This window comes from Aulonocara sp. 'chitande type north' Nkhata Bay, linkage group LG1 (genome assembly GCF_057382095.1).
Source record: "Aulonocara sp. 'chitande type north' Nkhata Bay isolate Kocher_YH1m ecotype deep benthic linkage group LG1, A_spYH_male_GT1.1, whole genome shotgun sequence".
NCBI lineage: Eukaryota > Metazoa > Chordata > Actinopteri > Cichliformes > Cichlidae > Aulonocara > Aulonocara sp. 'chitande type north' Nkhata Bay.
Window position 1 is genome coordinate 36,488,711 of NC_141344.1, and position 24,773 is coordinate 36,513,483.

A 24,773-nucleotide genomic window follows, 5' to 3' on the forward strand; every position below is an offset into this window, starting at 1 on the left:
TTCACTGTTAAAAAAATAATTTATTGCAGCATGGAATTTTAATTTGAAATATTGATACTTTTCATTATCAATAATCCATGTTTGCATCCACTTCAATCCAACAAGAGCACAACAGGAACATCTGAAAACATCACACGGGTCAGGTTTTCTCACAGCTAAGACAGTCTGATGCGTGTCTTCCTGATACACACACACTGACTCTCTCCACCACAGTTAAGTGACACAAAAACTCTTTTTAACACTAAACATGAACAAATACTTGTCAAGTTAAATACAGAACAGGGTGTTAGGGATGATAGTTCCAGAAATACTAAACATACAAAACTGAAGTTGCATCCAGTGACTCTGATTTCCTGCAAGGTCAGTCCATACCAATACTACTAGAGTGGGTGTAATGTTTTTAAATGACCTAATGCTGTCAGCTCAGAGACTACCCATAAGCATTTGCTTATTAAAGGAAAATTCCACCAACACCAAAAAAAAAAAACTAACTAAAGAAAATCTGTTAACAGAATGGGGATATATTATGATTGCTTCATGTTTGTTGAGTTAAGCAGCGTGGTGTCATTTTCAGATACTTCCAGCAGCTACAGCTAAGTTTTATACTTGCTGTGTTGGACAAATATAGACAGTCTGTATATTTCGTAAGTGTTGTTGCCACAGTAAAGAAATGACTGTTTCCTGGCCTCTGTACTGGCAGACATATCTCTATATCTATATACACTCAACAAAAATATAAACGCAACACCTTTGTTACTGCTCCCATTCCCCATGGGATGGACGTAGAGACCTAAAATTCATTCCAGATACACAATATAACCATCCCTCCCAAACAGTGGTCACAAATCAGTCCAAATGTGTGGTAGTGGGCACATCTGCCATATTGAGATAATCCATCCCACCTCACAGGTGTGCCACATCAGGATGCTGATCTGACATCATGAGTAGTGCACAGGTGTACCTCAGACTGCCCACAACAAAAGGCCACCCTGGAATGTGCAGTTTCTTGCGCTATTGGGGGTCTGGGGACCCAGAACCGGTCAGTATCTGGTGTGACCACCATTTGCCTCATGCAGTGCAACACATCGTCGCATGGAGTCTATCAGATTGTCAATTGTGGCCTGTGGAATGTTGGTCCACTCCACTTCAATGGCTGTGCGAGGTTGTTGGATATTCGTGGGAACTGGTACACGCTGTCGTATACGCCGGTCAAGCACATCCCGAACATGCTCAATGGGTGACATGTCCGGTGAGTATGCTGGCCATGCAAGAACTGGGACATTCTCAGCTGCCATCTGCCCTGAACAATGTGAACCATGATTCATCCGTGAAGCGCACACCTCTCCAACGTTCCAGACGCCATCGGATGTGAGCATTTGCCCACACAAGTCTGTTACGGCGACGAGCTGGAGTCAGGTCAAGACCCCGATGAGGACGACGGGCATGCAGTTGAGCGTCCCTGAGACGGTTTCTGACAGTTTGTGCAGAAATTGTTTGGTTGTGCAAACCAATTGTTCCAGCAGCTGTCTGGGTGGCTGGTCTCAGACGATCTTGGAGGTGAACCTGCTGGATGTGGAGGTCCTGGGCTGGTGTGGTTACACGAGGTCTGCGGTTGTGAGGCCGGTTGGATGTGCTGCCATATTCTCTGAAACGCCTGTGGAGACGGCTTATGGTTGAGAAATGAACATTCAATGCACGGGCGACAGATCTGGTTGACATTCCTGCTGTCAGCATGCCAATTGCACGCTCCCTCATTGCTTGTGGCATCTGTGGCATTTTGCTGTGAGACAAAACTGCACATTCCAGGGTGGCCTTTTGTTGTGGGCAGTCTGAGGTACACCTGTGCACTACTCATGATGTCAGATCAGCATCCTGATGTGGCACACCTGTGAGGTGCGATGGATTATCTCAATATGGCAGATGTGCCCACTACCACACATTTGGACTGATTTGTGACCACTGTTTGGGAGGGATGGTTATATTGTGTATCTGGAATGAATTTTAGGTCTCTACGTCCATCCCATGGGGAATGGGAGCAGAAACAAAGGTGTTGCGTTTATATTTTTGTTGAGTGTATATCTATATATATATATATATATATATAGTACAGTATATATATATATTAGGGGTGCAACGATACACAAAATTCACAGTTCGGTTCAATACTTTGGTGTCACGGTTCGATATTTTTTTGATACAAAAAAAATGTTCATGCCTTTTTAATTTGTCATTTATTAAAATTATAAATATATATTTTAACTCAAACGTACAGTTTTGAAATTTAATGTTGCTGAAACAACAAAGTAATAAAAAAAAATAAATATATCTGATTGAGAAATCACTCATCTTTGGAAAAGAGAGTTTATTACAGAGAAATGGCTCTTTCCGAAATAAAAGCTATACTATACGCTTCTTCTGGGCTATATTCTCAGCAGCATATTAAACATATCAGGTCCCCATAAGGAGAATCATGTGCTAACGGCTGTCTAAATGACTCGGGTAAAGTTTGAAGCATGCGTGCTTGTTGTTTTTATCTGCTTCCACTTGTCTTTGCACTAGGATGATGTCGGAGTAAATGTGCAGTCATATTCGTTGTGTTTCCACTAGTGCTGTCAGCGTTAATCTCGTTGAAATGACGTTAACGCCACAACACGGCAAATCTTATTTCAATCTTATATATCTTAGTCCTGGTCTTAGCGTTAGTTATTTCCTGATTTATTCTGATATCTCTCGTCTTGTGTGCATTAGCTGTATTGATATTTTACAGTCATTGCTCCCGCGATAAGAAGTTTTTAATTATGCTTCTTCCAGCTACTCCCTCATTCACAGCAGGTCGCTACAGCAGATGGATCTGTGTGTTGGACTTCAGGATTTGTGTCTTCTCCTGGTCTTGACCTGTGATCTTTCATGTGTTAGGTAAATGTGTTTCACTACTATACAAAACTGTTGCACTTTTTGCATTTGAAGAGGATTCTTGGGGTAAAACTATTCTTAATTTGGTCATGGCTCCAAACTGGTGATTCTATAGCCCACTGTGAAAGAGGTTCAAAGTTGGCTGTTGTAATGGTTTTGAAATCAAAGACAGCCATCTCACCGCTGCTGTTATATCCTTTATCACCTACTATTGTTAGGAGTGCAACATGAAATGATGTGCTGACACCAGTACTTGAGAAAAACTAAAGATAATTTCTCTCAGCTGATATTGTGACCGCACAAATGAGGATCTAGTATGGAAACACACACATGAGAAATACCAGCCATTCATCTTGGCCAAGATTCGGCAGGTAACATCATCCAGTGTACAATCTACACTAATCAAATGTGTCTCTTAAGTTTATTAAATCCATGTTGCACAGTATGGCTAGTAATGAACTTTGAAAATGATAGTTGCAATGGTAGTTGCTTTTAAACCACAAAGAAAAATAGTTGTGACCACTTAGCTTTCTAATCACGCGCCTGCAGACTAAGCGGCTAAGTCTGATCGTTTTCCCGTTTTTCATTAAAAAACTGTTGGAAATGTTGGAAATATGGACACACAGTAGTCGGGCTTGCTTCAGTGCACTCCCAGTGGACTCCTATTGGCAACTATTAAACAATATGTTAGAAATAATCACTTCTTTGTGGGCAATAAAGTCAGATTGCTGATTACCGGCTGAACATGTGCACAAATGGATCAAATCCTGCAAGCCACACGTCCAATACCAAACACACCCTCCAAACTTGAAAGCCATGATTTAAGCTTCACATTTTCCAATCTCTTCTACTAACATTTCAATGTATCCCTGCCTGCTGTTTAATCCCACTACTCATACTAAAGCAGTAGGCGCCTAGTGGCAGTCTTTGTTCCTGCCAACAGAGGCCACGGTTGGATATCTCATTGTATTTCATACCAAAGACAGTAACATCCTAGCCCTTATTTCATTGAGTGTACATCTCTTTGCACTATATGTTGAATATATTTCACAGAGCTTAGACACTCAGTTAAAAAGGTGGAGGGTAAGACTTTATTATGAGACTGGAGCTGCTGGAAAATGTTGATTAAATGTCATTAAATGTCAGATTAAATATGTAAAACCACATTAAGCGTAGAATTTTCCTTTAATTTAGCATCTAGTGTGTGCCTGATCAGCCTTTTAACATTAGGCTCAGTTCTTTTCTCTAACAGATCCTATATTACAGTATCATTCGTGTGTGGATGTACCAAGTCTTGTGTGACGGTGCTGTTTCCCTCAGATGGAAACAGGGCAGATGAGGACACGATCCTCCAGCAGAACACTCAGGACGAGGAACACAAAGTACAGTACGAACATGGTGAGGCCCAACTTTCGGCTCATCTTCCACCGACAGGCGGCGATGGAGATAATGACAAAGAGGAGCATCAGGAAGAGCAGCACAATGGCGCAGAACAGGCCATTGGAGCTGACCATAACTGGCTCACCGTTGTGGAGCAGGGTGTATATCAACCAAGGGATCGGCAGACTAAAACCAAACAGAACAGAAGCAGAAATCAAGCTATTTACCATCACACCTTCGTAGCCCGTCTGCTACATCTTCCTTTTTTGTTTTTGTAAGAAAATATATTTTGGCCTATTTTAGCATAGCCTCTTGTAACTTTTTGATAGTGATTACAATATTGGCTTATTTGTTTACAACAATGATGCAATTGTTGACTGAAGTACAGGTACAATGGTGGATAAATTAATGCTTTATTCTAGACACAATGGATTCTGGGGGCTTTCTCCATATTATTGTAGGGTCAATACCTTACAATATAAAGCGCCTTAGGCGATTCTTGTGGTTTGGCGCTATGTAAATAAAACTGAATGGAATTAAGAGTGACTCACCCTACAGTGATGTCAAAGATGTTACTCCCCACTGAGCTGGACACTGCCATGTCACCCAAACCCTTCCGGGCCACAATCACACTGGTGATCAGGTCAGGGATAGATGTCCCAGCTGCTAAGATGGTCAGTCCCATGATCTCCTCTGAGATGCCCACAGTTTCACCCACCTGCAAACAGTAAAAGATAAAAACAAGTGTCAGAACGAGTATCCCCAACCTGGCTGTAGTTGGTTGGTAAAACTGCCCAAGTGCCACAAAGTGAGACCAAAATTTTAAACCGTGTGCCCAAATCGGTGACTAATTAACTAGTTAACATTACTCTACATTATTCATTTTTTTCTTCATTTTTCCCCCAACAAAGACTAAATAAAACTCAAATTACAGAAAAACCTAAATAGTCTCTCTCCAAGGATGTCTGTGAAGGTTCTCAGTCATCCAGGTCATCGTAGTCTAAGGAGCTTGGAAAGAAAAGCATCTGGACTTCTTTAAGTTTCCTTAAAGACATGTGGACATAAATGGCTTCTTTCCCTCCTCTTTCAAACCATCTGTCTTCTCTGTCCAAAATGTGAACATTGGCATCCACGAAAGAGTGACCTTTGCCATTTAGATGGAGATGAACCGCTGAGTCTTGTCCCGTGGAAGTGGCTCTTCTATGTTGTGCCATGCGTGTAGGAAGTGATTGTTTGGTCTCTCCAATGTAGAGGTCTGAGCATTCCTCGCTATACTGTACAGCATACACTACGTTGTTAAGTTTGTGTTTGGGAGTTTGTCTTTGGGATGAACCAGTTTTCGTCTCAGTGTGTGGCTGGGTCTGAAGTACACTGGGAGAGGAGTCTCTCTGTCTTTCTGTGCACCCCTGGACCTCTTGTAGTAATGCTGCTTTAAAAAAACAAAAACAAAAACACTCACTGGAAGTCTCATTTTGTCCAATTTTATTCTGAGGCTGCCATTTCAAGAGGCCAGAACCCAGAGAACAAACAGCATTATGGAAAAGCCCATAATCTCCCAATTTAAACCAATTTTTAAAAATCATGGGGTTGTGCACTGTGCATTCATGCCTGAGGATCAGGCTGTAAATTCCACTATAATGTCCAGAAGAGCGAGAACTTTCATAGCCCAGACCTCAACTGCGGTGCAAGCACAATGAGATGACCTTTAAGGAGAAATTGGGCAAAATTATGTTTTTTTCTTGCACAAGGTAAAACGAGACAAATAAAAGACAAAACTTTCTATAAAACTAGGACAGTCTCACTGTCTCTATGTTATGCTCTCACTATCTTTATGTTAAACTAACCGCACTAACTGCAGAAGCATCACCTGAAAGTATCATTGACATCACTCAGGGCCGACTACTCTGAGACATGTAGGAAAGTAGTCTGCCAGGGTCCTTATCAGTGTGAATAAAAGACCAACATAACATGTGTTAAGACTCCACCAACCTGATGAGCCCACCACACCATCAGGTAGGAGAAAGCACCAATCCAGATGATGGAGCCTATGAAGGTGATGGCAAAGTATCTCCTGGATGCCTGAAAAGCACCAGAGCCATTCACATTACATGTTCAAAAACATTATGACACCTGGGAACAGAGACTTAGATCCTGAAACTACAAAAAATAAAAAATTAATCCAATGTAATCCATTGTAAATGATAGCATCTGATCCATACAATTCACTCACTGCAGTCGGTTCTATCTGTCTGTTAGCATTCACAGTTTTCTAGATATTTTCAAGTTTTGTGTGTCGGTAGATACCAAAAACAGCTCAAGATGAATTAATTTTGGTGAAAATCAGATCAAAGTAACACCAAATGTGAAAATCAGTAAAAACTTTATATTACCTGTAGGTTAGCTAAGCATTTCACCTTGGCCATTATTGTTAGTGCCCACGGTCAAAATCACATATTGCATGAATATGTCTTAAACTATCAAGTTTGTACAGCTTACAGAAGCCAAGTTTTCAGCCAATTCTGTTCCAATCCCATGGGTAAAGATAATAAAATACATCATTTTAGTATGTAAAGCTTTAAGGTCATAGGTCATAATGATAATGATGATGAGGGCTGTTCACCAGGTTGCGGACATCAGGCAGGGTGAGCCACAGCGGGAACACGATGGGCAGCAGGAACAGATATGTCGCCTGCTTGCGCCTGGTTTCAGGCCACCCTAAAGACAATGGTTGGTTCTCCTCCTCCTCTTCTTCCTCCTTTTCTTCTTCCTCCTTGTCTTCATTGTCGCCATCATCTTCACTCTCGCTCGAGTCGCTGCTTTCTTCGTCACCACTCTCATCCTCAGCGCTGCCCCCAGAGCCCCCTGATCCACCTGCTGATGCTGCTGCTGCCTGTAGGAGAAGGAACAGAGTGAGTCAAACCCCCTGACTCACTGCACACAACGAAGCGGGAACCACATAAAAGATGCATTAGATTTATTATTTAGTATTTAATATTTCAGGGCTGGTTTAGGTCTTGGTGAATTGATGATTTTACATGAGAATTTTTTTAGGTACATTTCACAAATTAGCTGTTTTTTTTTTTATTATTTGAGGACTTCACTGTTATTTATGTGTATGAACTTGTGACTTTTTGTTTTGAAAGTCTTGAAACGTCCAGTCTTGGATGAGTCTACTTCTACTACCAGTCTACTACTGGTTTATTTTCTAATGAGATTGAGCAATGGAGACCTTTCACCAGCTGATGGTACTGACAGATCTATCTCCTGAGCACAACAGTCCTGGAGGATAAGACAGGGTTTCAGCTCTGGAGCTCTTCCAGTGATCATCATGGCAAATGTGAGCTCACAGTTGATGTGTATCCTGGAGTGCTGCAGCAAGATATTGACACACTCACATTTTCCAGACCCCACTGTGACCGTACATGGTTTCAGTACTTTTGGGCGACAGAGACGTTACTCTGAGTGGTAACAAGAAATGTGAAGGGACTGCACCAGTTACAGCAGCATAATCCTGGACATGTTACAGAGAAGGAACATATCCCTATATTGTCAGAGCTTTACTTATTAAGCCCCCCTTATTATCTTAGCTCTTCACTTTTTTCTTCTATTTAAATTAGCTCTATTTTTATTTTGCGCCTTTTCTTTTTACCTTTGTGAGCTATTTTGCTTTGTGATATTGTATTTACTTCACTGAGCGAGGTTCTTTTAGTTTGTAGTGTTAGTTTGCTTATAACACAGTAATTTCCCAACTTTTAGGATAGATTAAGTATATCTTACTTTGTTATTTGTTAATATCTTACTATAATACTTTGTTAATATTCTGCAACATTACTGCCACTCCTTTTTAATTTTTTTATGTATACATGAACAATAAATTAACAAAAAGTATAAGCTAGTGTGCTTGTGTTAGGCCCTCCATCATTCTTCAACACTGCATGTTATCCAACCTCCTCACAGCCTTGTTCACAGCTTCTGGCTTTGGCGATGTGGTTTTCAAAAAGTGCTGGCAGCTGATATATACAGGCCTCCATGCAAAGTGTGATCTGAGGTCAGTATGCCAGAAAACTGAGGTGACACTAAACTGACAGAAAGCAACTTGTGTGGGTGTTAACGGTTACCTTCATTTCTCAATTGATGTGTTTGTTAAAGATTATACATTCTTGTCATTTTCAAGCTTTATTTTGAACTGTACCACATAAACAAAATGTAATATGTTAGGAAAGAAGAACACATACTAGAAACAAATATGAAGCAAGCCAAAACCTCTTAAATTAGTTTGAAAATGTGCAGATTGAAGCCAACGCTCTTACCATCTTTCCTTCAATTTTACTAATACACCATGTGCTTAAGTATATTCCTTGGGTGCATTTTCAAAATACATTATGCCAGGAATAATTAGAGGCCAATTTAAAATCTGAAGATTCAAAATCAAGTAAGAAACATAGTTAAAGTCATAGCTTTCTGTCTCCAGGTCTGTTGAAAAGATAAAGAAGCAGAAATATGAATTTGAAGCTAATCTATTCAAATCTAGGGAGACAGTAATGCCATCTTCACATGCTCATCACGCCTGTTATTTCCCAGGCTTCACATTGCAATTAACATCTGACTGCATTCCAGTGCTTCGCAATTCGCATGGAGGATACAGATGCTGCTAGGTTTTCATCAGTTTCCTTGACAACTTAACTAGTTTCTTTTGGCAACATGACAACAGCTAAAGAAACACGTGCGTTCATATTAAGATGAGACGTGTATTATCACGACTTTTAAAACTATAGGATCAAAGTTGTTAAAATCTCCACTTTCCTCACTTCTGTGGCAAACTGCACAGTGAGCTGAAATCTTCTCGTACCTTCGATTCGTCCGGTCGGTCAGATGTTTCCTGAGTTGTCTCTTCTGCCTTTGGAGGCTGTGAGGTGGACGGCTCAGCAGTAGCTGCTCCCTCTGATGCACCGGCAGCAGCTGGCTGCTCAGACTTTGGCTTTTGATCTGGATCTTAAAAAAGAGGAAAACCACACGGAGTAATATAGATAAAAATATGAATTTTAACCTGCTTTTCAAACACTGCAGATTTTAAATATCCCATAGCCATTTTAGATAAAACAGTTTCACTGCATCTTTTTACAAACAGGACACATCAACCTCACTTAAATGTTTAGTGACTTTATGCTTTTACTTTGACCTTTTCACTGTCTTCTTTGTCTACCTGCCACTCTGACTTTTCCTTTGATTTTATTTTGAAAGGGCAAAGATGTCTTTTAGTTTGTTCTTTGTATGCAGCAGTGTTTCCCCATATCTAACTGAACACAACTGAACAGAGTCACTTTTGGATGATGTAATAACCCTGCTGGTTTGTGTTATGGTCACCATTTTAAATCCATCACTTCAGACTGATGACTCCTCACCTTATATCAGCTAAAGTACTTTGCAGTTAGGTGATTAAAAATTCAGGTGAATTTGAATTTCCAAGCAAGTTTGCTGTATTAAAGAATTTGGAAAACTTCCGCTCACACTTATTTTTAAACGTATCTAAATATTAGAGAACTGCAGCTAATTTCACACTTAGCGAAGATAAATCACAAATTTAATGTTACACTGACAAATTATTCTGCTCTAGAGGCCAGTATGAAGTGGCAGTGGGAGTGATTGGAGTGTCTGGCAATAAACATGCTCTACTAAAGGCGGGGAAGAGAGTCACATGCACACTCATATGCATGTTAATCCTCAGGGCTCATTGATTCGGTCTTGTCGAGGCCTCTCCAGGTTCCTCACAGCCCCACTTTGCTGTGCACCTCAGACTGTCAAGCAACTCCTTACTCCACACTATGACGCACAAACATATGAACTGAGTCTGAAGAACAACCTCCTTCAAACCCCAAAACTGTCTCTGATTACTGATAGAAGACCATGTGCATATGTGCACTCGCAATATCACAATAAATGTCAAAGCACAAGTCACTACAATATTAATCAACAGTACAACTATTATAATAATAACTTTCTTCATCTGAATATTCACACAATTAATTACAAATTAAACATCCTTTGGATCCTTTTATGCAGCCTGATATTAACTTTTTAAATTAGAAGATGAGAATAAATTTAATCCAATTTCTTTGTCTCATGCACAGCTCCTCCTACAGGAGCTGCTCAGCTCAAGTAACCAAAGCCATGAAGCTCCCAGAGCACAGTGTTTGTGCTGATGTTAATACCAGAGGAGGTTTGGAATTCTGAAGTTAGTGAATGAGCAGAGTGTTTGTGACTTTTACACATGCACTTGATGACCCCGCTCTGTAACTTTACATCATCTATTTCCAGGTTCAAACTCTTCTTCGGTTCCTAAACAAGCACTGTGACAACAATGAGATTTTATCTTCAATAAAAATGATCAGCATCACTGCTATCCCAGCTGTTACAATAAAGTTTAACATCACGGCATCCCTGAAAAAGATGATTTATGAGGTTTAATTGACTCAGAAGCAGTAAGTTAGAGTGCTGGTTTCCATCTAAAGACCTGGAAGCAGGGTCTATACTTTATCACTTGACAAGCAGATGGTATTGCTTACAGCTGATCGTGGAATATCTAGGAGGGAAGAAATTTCACAAAGAGAGTTTTTGCTGTGGAGGTACCCTATTAAAACACCAGGCTCATATTCTGTAAGCTCTTTAGAAAGATCCATTCTTTCACCCGTTTGAGCTAATAGCACAAAAAATGGGAAAAGTAAACTGAGCCTAATGCCAAAACATATTTAAAGTCATTTTCAATACAATGGAGTACAAAATACATAAAAACAAAACCAAAAAACACAATATGGATTATAGAGGGAGATATTTTGATATTTGATTTTTACCATCATACTGAGACTAAATTTTATCCCATGTGATTTAAAATAAGATTTTTTTTTTATCTCAGTCTTTATGCAAAACTGGGCTAACACACATCACAAGCGTACCTCTCAGACAGATGCCAAAAAATAACTGATATGTGTTCTGTACTGTTGCATTACAATACAAAATTACGCAATGTTATGACAGAGGATTGTAGGTAAAAATGGCCAGAGAAATACAAGCGCTTCAACATATAAATCAGATGTTGTTGGAAATCCGGGTTATGTTTCGAAATCATGTAACAAAACTATGCATTTAGTCAAACAAAATACTGATGGCACTGGAACACACCCACAGGAAGTATGCTTTCAGGAAAGGCGTTTCATCGCACAAACGACTCACCTTCGCTGCAGCGGTGATGGGACTTGCTCTGCAGTTTGCCCGTCATCGGGACATTCATAGGCTTTACTTTGTTCTTCGCTGCAGTTAAAAGAATCATTGCTCAAACAAATCTCATGTGAAGCCTGTTCTTCTACAACCAGCTTTAACAATAACATGACCTGATAAACACACACTGACCAGCATTTAGGAGTAAAGATCCAATCCAATCCAGTGCAAACGTGAGAACAGGTACAATTACTGGTACCTATGCTAAAATGTGAACCTTACTTACGACTCATTTGAAGCTGTTTATCACCACCAAGCTTTTATCTACTCTAGAGCCTGACTAAGATAAGATTTTTCAGGCCAATACAGATATCTGATTATTTACCATTCCAATGTTCCCAGTCTTTAAGGACATTTTTTTGTTTGTTTGTAATTTATTGTTTACATTCCACATGCCTTGGCTTGGTTTATGTGGTTGTTGGGTTTATACTGTTATGGAAGTTGAAGAGTGCCCTCTGGTGGAACATCAGCGCTCATAAGTCCTACCAGAAGTAACCCTTGAAACTCCTGTTTCTGTCTGTGAAGGTTCTCAGTCATCCAGGTCATCGTAGTCACAGGAGCTTCTGTACTGTGCAATTTCTGTCAAATTTCAGGCCCCCCCAAAATGACTGGGTGTGCTTCAGAAGTTAGTCAGGGTAGTCTTTGCCTATGCAGCTACCCTTGGAAAAACCTGGAAACTATTCTAAGATTGTCAAACCATGTATTTATTGATACACACTGCAGCGTCCAATAAATGTGATTTTTATTAATTGGACCCCAAAAAGTTGTTTGTGTTCATTTTCTCAGTGGGAGAAATGTTTCCTCATTCATCCAAGTGATTTCTTCAGTTTCAGCTGACTGCGGGTTTCCCCTACCTTATAAACAGTACATTTGCATAATGACTGAACCCAGCAACAATGGGCTGTGAGGTCAGTTTCTTGATCAATAATATGCAAATTGTCTAATACATAATATCAGCCAATGACACTAGTCTACAGATAAATTAGTCATGTTCTTTACAAACAGCCAGAGTGTGCCAAAAGGTCAACGATTCTCACAGCTTTCTGACGGACACACAAACATGCAACCATCCAATGCATGCATAGCGGTCAAAAATGTGTTCTGTAATAGCAGACCAGACTGAACACAACAGCAACAACAACAACCACAAGAACAACTAGTGCAGAAACAACACAACAGCAATGATGTTTTTCACCTTACCTTTCCTCTGTACTGGCCCCTCCCCTCTAACATCACCATTAAAAGATGTTTCTGATTGGCAGACATTCACAACACACATTATCAGTCTGACTCCTTAATTACTTTTTTCTTTTTGACATCAAAGGTGAAAAATTAGCTCATTCTCCAAACCGCGACACAAAAACACCCACATATTCTTGGTATGCACATACTGTCTGTGTGAATAGGTATTGGTTAAAACAGCTGAGACCTGCTGAAGCCTGGATATGACCTCTGTGGTTTCCTGTGGTATCTGCCTAACTTAGATTGGGTTAGATGGACCTGCTGACATGATATGTCGGAGTCATCTGGAGTCATCTCCAACTCAGTGGCTAATCCATTCCTGGCCTTGAGCCCCACTGTTGTTCTAAACATTATTCTGTTCAGCGGTGAATTGTCTCGTATGTCAGGTTTGTATTAGCCAGGCTAACAGATGAGGACCAAAAGTTTAACATGCCCATGTTGAGTGACTGTGATGAGTTCCAGAAAGTTTGACTTCAAAACATAGATAAGCAACACAACTAAGCAGGAAATCTGAAGTTTGATCCACAAACAAATACACAAAAAAATTAAAGACAACAAACGCTTCAAACCAGGCAACAACTTTTTGTAACTCTTACCTCTTCTGACTTTTCTGGGGCCAGGGGTTTTAACGGCCCCTCTAAGAACTGCTTCTACGATGGAAACCACAGACATGGTTGTAACTTCAGGGCCAGAGAAAGGCGTTCAGAAGCGGAGACAGGGACTGCTGCAGAGAGGCCAAGTACAGGTTCACTAAAGAAGTGGACATTGCTAAACATCAGCACTCTGAGAAGATGCAGCAGCAGATCTCAGAGAATGACTCGGCCTCTGTGTGGAAAGGTTTTAGGAATATCACAAACTACAAGCCTAAAACCCCCCACTCCACTGATGACTTGCTCTTGGCCAACACCCTTAACGACTTTTACTGCCGTTTTGACGAGCCATCAGGCAGCCTTCACACCTCCAACGGCCCCAACAATAGAGGCAATTTGGACACTAATTCCCCCACCTCTCCCCCCTCCATAGAGCCATCACCACCTTCAAACTGTTCACCTACAACACCCCCCTCCTCACCCCACACATAATAGGATTTCACACCACCTCCTCCCACCACAACTCTTCATATTCATGAAGCAGATGTGAGGAAGCAGTTTAAGAGTCTGAATGCTCGAAAAGCTCCCGGCCCAGACGGTGTGTCTCCTGCCACCCTCAGACACTGTGCAAACGAGCTGGCCCCAGTGTTTTCTGGCATTTTCAACTCCTCACTGCAGGCATGTCATGTGCCTGCCTGCTTCAAGTCCTCTACCATAATCCCTGTCCCCAAGAAACCTAGGATCACTGGACTAAATGACTACAGACCCGTGGCTCTGACATCTGTGGTCATGAAGTCATTTGAGCGCCTAGTTCTCTCCCATCTCAAGACCCTCACGGCCCCCCTCCTGGACCCCCTGCAGTTTGCATACAGAGCCAACAGGTCTGTAGATGATGCCATCAACATGGCCCTACACTTCATCCTGCAGCATCTGGACTCCCCAGGAACCTACGCCAGGATCCTGTTTGTGGACTTCAGCTCTGCCTTCAACACCATCCTTCCAGACCATCTCCAAGGCAAGCTTTCCCAGATGAATGTGCCTGATCCCATCTGCCGGTGGATCACTGACTTCCTGACGGACAGGAAGCAGCATGTGAGGCTGGGAAAGAATGTCTCGGACTCTCGGACCATCAGCACCGGCTCCCCTCAGGGCTGTGTTCTGTCTCCTCTGCTCTTCTCCCTGTACACCAACTGCTGCACCTCCACCCACCAGTCTGTCAAGCTAATCAAGTTTGCAGATGACACCACCGTTATTGGGCTCATCTCGGACGGGGATGAGTCTGCCTACAGGAGGGAGGTTGAACGTCTGGTGTCTTGGTGCAGCCACAACAACCTGGTGCTGAATGCCCAGAAGACAGTGGAGATTATTGTGGACTTCAGGAAGCACACAGCCCCACTCCCCCCCATCATCCTGACTGACACCCCCATCGCCTCTGTGGACTCATTCCGCTTCCTGGGTACCACCATCACTCAGGACCTGAAGTGGGAGCCCACCATCACCTCCGTCATCAAGAAAGCCCAGCAGAGGATGTACTTCCTGAGGCAGCTGAAGAAATTCAACCTGCCAACACGGACGATGATGCAATTCTACACCGCAATCATCGAGTCCATCCTCACCTCCTCCATCACCGTGTGGTACGCTGGAGCCACTATCAGGGACAAACAGAGACTGCAGCGTGTTGTGCGCTCTGCTGAGAAGGTGATTGGCTGCAGACTCCCATCTCTGCAGGACCTGTACACCTCCAGGACACTGCGGCGTGCAGCTCGGATCTCAGCTGACCCTTCTCACCCTGGATACAGTCTGTTTGACCTGCTCCCCTCAGGCAGGAGGCTCCGGTCCATTCGCACCAGAACCTCTCGCCATAAGAACAGTTTCTTCCCCTCTGCTGTTGGACACATGAACAATAAACGTACGACTGTTCCCACCACTAACACATGACCCTACGCTGTGTCACTGCATCATTCCATGTTTTGGCACTGATCACCACCTGCACTCATGTATATATCTTTCTACGTAGCACTTTTAATTCTTATTCTCATGTATATATCTCATGTATATCTCATGCATATATCTTTCTACGTAGCACTTTTAATTCTTATTCTTACTTTTATTTTTTCATGTCTATTTAAGCGCAATTTATGACAGTATGTTTGCACTGAAGCACCGCAGCAATTTCCTAATGTTGTAAACCTGCTCAACATTTGGCAATAAAACCCTTTCTGATTCTGATTCTGATTTCAATTTGACTGACAGTTTTCAGGTTCATGGTGCAGTAAATGTTTCATAGTAACAAAAATAATATCTCTGCATGGTAGTAACAGGCTCAGGTTAAACGCTGTCACACATAACTGCTTATCAAAAAACAGTTTGAGCTGGTCTCAAAATAACTGGCAACTTGTGAGCATTTTAGAAGTCAGAATTAGAGTCACATTCATTTTCCTTTTACAGCTGAGTACACCGCATAAAGATTGGCTAAAATTTGCAAGACTGCAAACTTGGAAATGTAATGTGTGTGTTTTACAATTTATTTTTGTAATTCATAAAGTAAGTATCATTTTTTATTGGTTTGAACTATTCTAAAGATACATTGATTTTATTAAATTCTTAATAATCAATCAATACACTACTTTATTTCAGTTTTACACACATATACATTATTATATAGAGTATTATACTGTACTTATACTCAATGTTCCCTCTAAGCTGCGCGCGTGCGCAATTGCGCACTGCTGGCACGGTGTTTTAGCTAGCAAAGTGGCATGGCTGATGTGGAGTGAAGCCACGTTAATGACAACGTGTACAACCATTGGAGATGTGAGCAGGACAGACGGGACAATTGACGGAAAAAGTGTGGACTTTATACCAGTTTTTAAATTGTGTTGATAGGCCACATTAAACCAGAATTATGATAAAAAAATATGTGCAATGTTTGGTTTTCTTCCTGAATACTATCGTGGTTTATATTTACTGCATCAAATTTGATGCAGAACAGCTGATTGTTCTGTAAATAGTTTGAAATGTTTATTTAAAAAAACGCTTTGGCTGCATTTTTAGGTAAACGGCTGCAAAAAACTTGTTGTTTGCATAACTCAGTTACTTTTTTTGAAGAAGTAACTATGTAATTAATTGCCCAACATTATATACTGTATTTTGCAGACAGAGTTACAGGACTCTCTCCCAGACCACAGACTCATACTAATAATACAAGTCAGAGCTTTACAAAAAAAAAAAGAAAGAAGAAAGTTGTTTTTTCAGAATTGGAGTTCAAGTTATTTTTTACTTCCAATAGTGTTAACATACTACACAGGTCATGAACAAGATTTTTTTACATTTTCATTGTAAGTGGGCTAAAGCAGTTAATTAAAAGTAGTCTAACATAAATGTAAATGCTGTAATTTGATTATTTTAATAAACCATGTGACTTGGATCGATTCCATGCTGGCGTGACCACAGTGCACACATCTGCTGTTGCTCACAGTGGTCCAAGGGACCGCTCAGGGAGTTTGTGCGTTCGCTCAGACACATGAAAAATTAGAGGGAACATTGCTTGTACTATGCTAAGAAAATGGAAGACATCATTCATGGGTTTTCCTCTTCTGCTAATATAATTGTAATCGGTATACATAAAGGTTGATTAAGGGTCTGAAGTTTGATCCATGCAACTGCCATGGCTTGTCAAGTTTTCTTACATTGTCCAATTCTGTCATTGCAAATTTGGTGACATTGTTAGCAAGAATACTTTAAATCAGATGCCCTGCAGTCATTGTCCACACTGTAACAGACAGCCTTGTGAGGAACATTAGAAGCCACAAACTCAAGTCAAATCCTGGAAAGTAAGAAAGTCTAGCTACAACCTGACAGTCCAAAAACGTCTTCTTTGATGTGTAACTTTTTGTGTGGCATTACTATTGTGGAATTATTATAATTTAACTTTTTAATCCTCCAGGAACGCTGTCCTTAATATTGTTTAAATTTAACAAAAGAATGAAAAAAATCAATTAAATACCACTCCCTAATACAGCAGAAGTTTCTGAATTAGAAAGATGTAACTTCACATTGTTCTGATGTAGTGAATGAAACCTAATAGATCAGCTGAAATAACGGATAAGTCAGATTCCTTTATGTCGGACCAAAGCCTTCTCTTCTGCTGTCAGCACAAATACAGAAATACACTGCAGCACACTTGCTGCACTGAAACCAGTTGCTCCACAAATGAACTGTATGCAAAAAATCACGGGTCTATTTATCTGGAAATCACTCATGTTTAGGGTTAGGGTTGCGTACTGCAGTCCAGCTGCAAGGAGCCGGTCTCTGCTTCCACAGAGATAAAGCGCTCGGCTTGCTAGCATGCTGGCTCTTATCCAGCTTTTATTACCCTGTATTGAAAAGCTGATTAAGGATCAACAGTGGCTCAGTGCTTTGAGTTAGGGAACAGCACACCGGTGAGTTCGAGGACAGACTGAAGGTCGTTGCGGTTCATCACGCGACACTGACTCAGAGAAAGGGACAGGAGGGATACAGCTGAGTCACTGGCAACTTTGCAACAAGCTGGAACATTTAATCGATCAACAGGATTTCACTTAGTTTTTTATTTATTATTTTTAATTACAGTCCATGAGCGAGTGTGAGAAGACTTTGCTTTGGTCATTAAGCACCACTTTCCTTCATTTCCTTCATTAATTACAGCTTTTTTTTCTTATGCATGATAATGATTTATTTAAGCCTTCTAAGCATTTATAAGAAGCTTATAGGCCTTTAATAAATGTCAAGAAAACTGTAAAGAAGCTGTAAGCAGATTTAACTATTTGTTAATTAATTTAACTTCTCCTGAATGGAAGGTGCAGCATCAGGTACAGAAGTAAGAAAAAATATTAAATCTAATTACAGACAAATTTATTAGGGAACTGATAATGAAAGTAATCATTAGTGAGGTCCTGCTGTCTCCAACGGATGATCTGATATCCTCGTGTTGGTGTTGTTCCCAGACCATCATGAAAATGTTGTTCCAGGTTCAACATTGCAAGTGACCAATCACATTGTTGTGACGTTATTCCTTTGCGCGCCAAGCCATTCGTGCATTTATGAAATTCCAATGTTGCAAGGACAATATCAATTCTGCTTACTGTTTATTAAAGGGTTACGGTTAGGGTTAGGGTCAGGGTCCGTTGATCGGCGGACAGAGGCGGTTTCACGCAGCTTAAGTACAGTTTTTTGTTTTACGCCGGTTTTTCCCGAAGTCGCAAAGGTATGATGTCACAACATTCTGATTGGTCACTTGCAATGTTGATCCTGGAACAACATTTAGTATGATGATCTGGGAACAACACCAACACGAGGATATCAGATCAACCGTCTCCAACATCTTGCATCTTGTTTACTTATGTTAAAATGGTAAAATACTTCATCACAGAAAGTCCTTTAAAATTAAGGATCAAATTGTAGCTAAATAATGAGGTTAGAACTTTGACATTTACACATACATATTTGGTTGTTGACCCAAATATGTATGTTGAACCAGTTTTTAATGAGCACTGTGCATTTTTAATTTCTAATTTTGCTGCAGACGTGATATTATCACCCGAGAAAACATTGGTTACCTTCTCCCAGAGGGTCCAATGTGTGAATCATCAGCTGGAAGATGGTGCTCCGAAGCGAGGTGTTGTGTAGGGAGGCTGAGCTGCCTCCTCGCTGCAGGGCTGGACGCACCTACAGGACAACAGGCACCTAGTCAGAACTAAAGCATTTAACCTTAGGGAACCTTTAATAATACTAACCAGTGCAGACCAGTGAGAATCAAAAAGGTGTTTTGCTTTTGTTAGAGCAGCCATTTTGACAAGGTATTGCAAGGAGAAAAACAGGTATAATTAATAACGTCAACTATGGCTATGATCCAGTTAGAGGAACCAGGGTCCTGGTACTACACATAAATGGAATGGGTTTAAAACATTAAATACAACAGGACTGTAAATGACACCTGAGCGTACCCTACACTGACATGCCAAAATGGCTGGCATGAAATGGGTAACAATTATTGTCAAATGTTACAGGCTAACACTGTCATCTCACTCTAGAGTTTTATTGCTGAAAACAATAATAAAGGTAACAATATGTACAGGCTGTTTTGCCAATGTCACTATCTTGCCTTGTGATAAACACCTTTAAGAATTGGACAATAAAAACAAAAGGGAGAGAAGGACTAGTGCCTGATGGACCTCAATATCTACCCCAAAAATCAAATAACAAACTGTCTCATCAGATGACTTCTGACTTTTGTTTCAAACGTTGAAGGGCCAAAAACAGTCAATGAAAGTGTGAGGAACAGATTAACCAACATGTTTCTCTGCTTTAACGCAAGATGCTAACATTAGCATGTCCAGCTAACTAGCTTACCATAGTAGCAAGCCAGGCCAAGTAAGTCTGATAATTTTAATTTGTGTAAATTCAAGTAACAAGTTCACTAGGTTATTAATTATTAAAGAACTTATGCTATTATATCAGAGTTTGTGTGTATGCTAACAATACATATACATATAAAATAAACCAAACCTACAGATTTTAAAAGTAAATCTAACACTTAAATGCTACTACAACAGCTACAACAGGAAGAGCCTTACACTCCTTGTGTAGATAAAATATCTGCTGATCCTTTACGATCTTATTCCATTATGAGCTGATGCATCCCTCCATTAATTCATCTGAAAGTAAATATTAATTTTTGCTTTGAAATTAAGGAAGTCACACTGCAGTTTAACTGGAGATTTAGCCAACAAATAACATAAGCTTTATATAAAAGCTTTAAGGGCCATTGTGGCATCACCCAGTTGTCCCATTACCATATTAGTGTTTCCAGGCCAGATTGAAGTGATGGAGTGGCCAAGGAACACTGCATGCTTATGTGGTATTGACTTTTTTTTCACAGCATGGGGTCACTAACAAGCTAGTCTGTTTTGTCATCTTTTTGGACTGTAATTTAAACCATAATTTACAAATTGAACATCATTTTATATTCAGTAAGAACTGAAAATAATGACTGACACCATAAACTCAACATTTAAGTGCTTACTGATGTCCTTTAAAAAGTGATCATTAGAGTTGTTTTGCCAGACATCTATATAACTGGACATCCTTTTTTGCAACTGGGGAGTTCACCCTCTACTGGCCAATAGAAAGACTAGATTTAAGTATTTCACTGTATTTAATTTTTCAGAGCTGGGGCTTTGTTAATCCTTCATATGGTCTAAACCAACAAAAGGTTTGTTTTTCAAACCTTGAGTCTTGTCTTGTCATCTTGTGAGTCTGGCAGCAGTTTGCTGCTTTGAGGGCTGCTTGGAGGTTGTACAGGTTCTGGTTTGGATTTTTCTTCAACTTTTGGCGCAGCAACTGGAGCAGCTGGAGCAGCAGCAGCAGGTGGTGGAGGTGGTGGTGCTTCACTTTCCTATAGTGAGGCAGTTTAACAGCAGTTCAGGTTACCAGTAGTTCGAGTTACCTCACATGTATACATTCAAGCATATGAACAGCGGAGATTGCTTTGGCAATTTGATTGGTCTGTATTTGCATGTGTTATTGCTCTTAATTGGTTCTGTGAAGCACTTTGACATACCTCTGGTTTTTAAATGTGCTATATAAATAACATTGTATTGTATTGTAATGTACTGTAGAAACTCAGTCTAAACTCAGTCATAGGAGTAGACATGCAAAGTGATGAATTGACATGGTTCCAGCTGTAGTCTTGAGACAGGTCAAGAATTCCAGGTTAATCCTTTACAAAAGACAGTAGTAAGCCCCTAATCTAGTTAAAAGTCCAGCCAGCATGAGTTTTTCACCATCAGCAGAAGAGTAAGTCACAACCCTTAAGCCTTGAGGCTGATCCTTTTTAAATCTCCAGTTTCAACAACTGCATTATTCCTACTGATACACAGCTTCCACGATGAATGCTCCTAAACTGAGCTCCCAAATCTATGTATATATGTGTTTGTGTATGCAACAGGTGATATTAATGTGTTCTATTGATGAAAAGAACAAAAAGAAATGATGGTTGAGCATGTATATAAATGTGAACACCATGTACTGAAATCTGTGAAGAGGTTTTGAATTACAAGATGCGTTGTCTGCAATCAGCATGTGCTTCAGTATTAACACCAAGTGCAGTGAGATGCGTTGCCACATTGCTGGGTCAGCAATTCTGACCCAGCAATGTGGCAACGCATCTCACTGCACTTGGTGTTAATACTGAAGCACATGCTGATTGCAGACATGCTTCAGGCTAATTGGCGAATCTGCTGCGGGCCCTTGAGATATTGTAATGCAGTTCTGCATGTTGATTACGGCCTCAGACATTTGCTGATCTCTCCCAGCAGCAGCGGAGCAGAGAGCTGTTCAGCCTGCAGGAAATGAACCTTTTATTCCTTTGTTTTTAAATTGTAAATGAAATGATGTCTCTATATAGTGGTATTTCAGGGCTTTGACAGAAAGACTGACACTTGCATCACTCCACCCTGTGACGCCCCATCTATGACACCTGGAGTCCTCTCTGTTCAGTACCATCAAAGGATTTTACACAAATACAGTCTTTCACCTGCTCAGAACCACAAATCACTGTCTCTCTTTCAGTGTGTCCGAGCAGGCGGCAGTCCCAACTGTGCGGAGATGAAAGGATAGAAAATATACTGTGTATACTGAAAATAAATGGATAGATAGTATCTCTGGTAACAACTGCTTAGAGAAACATCTGTTTTGGCTGCATCCATCCTTTTATGTTTGATAAATGCGTGATGAATAAAAGAAATTATTTTGTTCTCTTATTGCTGAAGCAAAAATAACTCTAACACCTGTTAACGCTTCATTCTCTCTCCTAATGTCAACAAATCTCATGAAAGAGCCAAACCCAGTGTAGCAATGTACCTCTGCACAGTGACTGACTCCATAAGCCTGTCTGAAGGCAAACCTTTAATCTTTTTTTTCTTTCTTCTATTTATTTTACCTAATTTCATGTTTCATTTCAGTGAATTGTGAGTCTTTGTAGAAATGTGCAGTTATTTATGGATGTTACTTTCTTTCATGCTTTCAACCCCCATCTCTCCTCACAGTGAGCGTGAAGCCATGAACAAAAGAAGATGCTCAAGTTGCTCATGTTGAATATAATTTGACCGAAAGTGCAATAAAAGTGTCACAGCAAGTGTTCATTTGTCTAAATTTAAAGAGCAAAAAACCAAAGTGACCAAGAAAGCCTGGAAGCCTGATGGCAGGTAAGCTAGTCCAAGCAGCACACACACGCACACTGCCTTTTCTGTATTAAAAATGATTTCCAACCAATGTACTGTGTAATTATCATCTGTTAATGAACTATTCAACTAATTAATTATTTTAGCTCAGGAATTAATGATTTCACCTCTAGGCAAGACACAATTCATCAATCAGACCAAGAAATTAAAAGAAAGACAGAAAAAAGGGCAAACTGTAGCCATTGAACACCTGTTTTAAAAAAGGGACCTTTACTGACCTTCTCTGGCTCCTCTGTGGTCCACACCTTAACGATGCTCATGTGTTTGTTAAGCTGGGTCTTGACCGCCTGCTCGATCTGACTGTTGAATTTCATGAAGCTCACATAGCTGATGTAGCCCAGCACCAGCAGGATGCTCTCCCACCACAGGATCATGTTATCCAGGAAGAAGATGATAAGCATGATGAGGTCCAGGATGTAGAAATTCACGTCCCTGAACAGAGGCCACCAGGTCAGGTGCAGCATCTCCCGAGAGAAGATGGCACACATGCCGATCACAAAGAGAATGTTGAAGACGGCTGAGCCCACAATGGTGCCGATACCCACGTTGCTGTGGGAGATGAAGACCCCAATCAGGGAGGTGAAGAGCTCAGGGGCAGAGCCTCCCGCTGCCATGAATGTGGCCCCAGCCACATCATCTGAGATTTCCAGCTTGTTGGTGATGACTTCCAGCGCAGGGACGAAGAACTCATCGCAGACGATGGCCAGGGCGACAAACATGTAAACCATCCCTACAATGTGCAGGGCCACCCAGCCCTGTTGACGCTGCTCTATCGAGAACAAGTCCTCTGGGTAGTCACCCTTCCTGTGAGGTGGCTGGGTTGGGGGGTAGTGTGGAGTTGCGGTGGTCAGTGGCGGTGGAGTTGGTGGCGGTTTGGGAGGCTGGGGATCTACATAGATACACTGTTCGATATCCGTCCTGTTGACGACTTTCACCAGGGTAGCTTTAGTTTCCTCAGTCTCATTAGACGCTATCAACTCCTGGATGCTGACCTCCACATGTTCATCGCTACCCACCTCCGCTCCATCATCCGTCTGGGCGGAGGCTAGTGGCTGTGACAGCCTGGCCTTCAAAGTCAAGGTGTAGACGAAACACAGCAGCACACCTGAGATAAAGAAGAGGATGCGGCTGCACCTTAGTCTCCTCCTCTGAGGCAAGTATACGTTCATTGTCTCGACTCCAAACAGGAAGTTATGTCAGATGCATTGCTAATCCTTAGTCATGCCTGCGCTCTTATGTGGTGTGAAGAAGCCAACAGCAGACAAAAAAGCACATGTACGCACAAAGTGTGTTTCATCTTCAGCTTTGACCTGTGGAAGGACTGAAAACCAGAAAATACCTACAGCTTAAAATCACATCATGAACACGTGTGTATTTATAATGTCCCCTCTGCTTGCATACTTGCAGATATACTAAGGAAAAGTGTGTTTGTGTGTGTGCGCGCGCGCGCGTATCTATGTGTGTATTTGAGGGTGATAGAGGATGCAGACAGCCACCTGTTACTATGGCTACATAATCACTCAGGCTTTAGCTTCTCACATAATAGGAGTCTATTGAAAACACGTCAAACATGTTAAAGCGGCGAGAAAAAACAGGAGATCCGTCTAAATAAAATCAGTAAATACTGAGATTCCTGCTGATTGTGGCTTAAAGAGCGCACAGAAATTAGCGTGATGAAATCCGCGCGTGCTGTAAATGAAATAATACTAATAATTTATACTGCCAGATGTGCATTAACGTCAACATGTTTTTTAAAAAAACAAAACAAAAAACAAAACATGAAATCTGCGAGTGAAAGACGCGCGTTGGGGTTTAATTGAGGACAGCCCGGATTATAATGCAAGGTCGGTGTACATCATTAATCTACACTCTATCAGCAAAAAGAGCATAAATCGCAGAAAGCAGCGGTGTGAAGAGAGCAAGGACGCGGATCTTACCTGTGCGGCCGGCTGCTCGGCCCCGCGCCGCTGCGGACTGCTCCTCCAGCTGTGCGCAACGGACGCAGAGATGCTGACTCCGGTTTTTGGGGAACTACAAGGGCGCACCGCATGGCAGGGCTTGTACGAGGCTCAGCATAATGCTACTAAGAGGATAA

At 41.1% G+C, this 24,773-nt stretch overlaps 1 protein-coding gene across 2 annotated transcripts; it reads right to left on the minus strand.

Annotated features, from left to right (window-relative positions):
• On the minus strand, positions 1–24,773 carry LOC147339466 (sodium/potassium/calcium exchanger 1-like). Of its 2 annotated transcripts, XM_086294470.1 has the most exons (12): positions 24,616–24,773; positions 22,897–23,999; positions 20,665–20,832; positions 18,995–19,103; positions 13,404–13,457; positions 12,766–12,816; positions 11,521–11,598; positions 9,143–9,285; positions 6,914–7,183; positions 6,283–6,372; positions 4,845–5,011; positions 1–4,479 (listed from the first exon to the last, which is right to left on the minus strand). In XM_086294470.1, exons 2-12 carry the CDS (start codon positions 23,845–23,847, stop codon positions 4,230–4,232), a joined length of 2,331 nt encoding a protein of 776 aa, XP_086150596.1. In that variant the 5' UTR covers positions 23,848–23,999; positions 24,616–24,773; the 3' UTR covers positions 1–4,229. The 2 variants fall into 2 exon arrangements, with proteins under 2 accessions (XP_086150596.1, XP_086150595.1); XM_086294469.1 differs by lacking the exons at positions 11,521–11,598; positions 12,766–12,816; positions 13,404–13,457.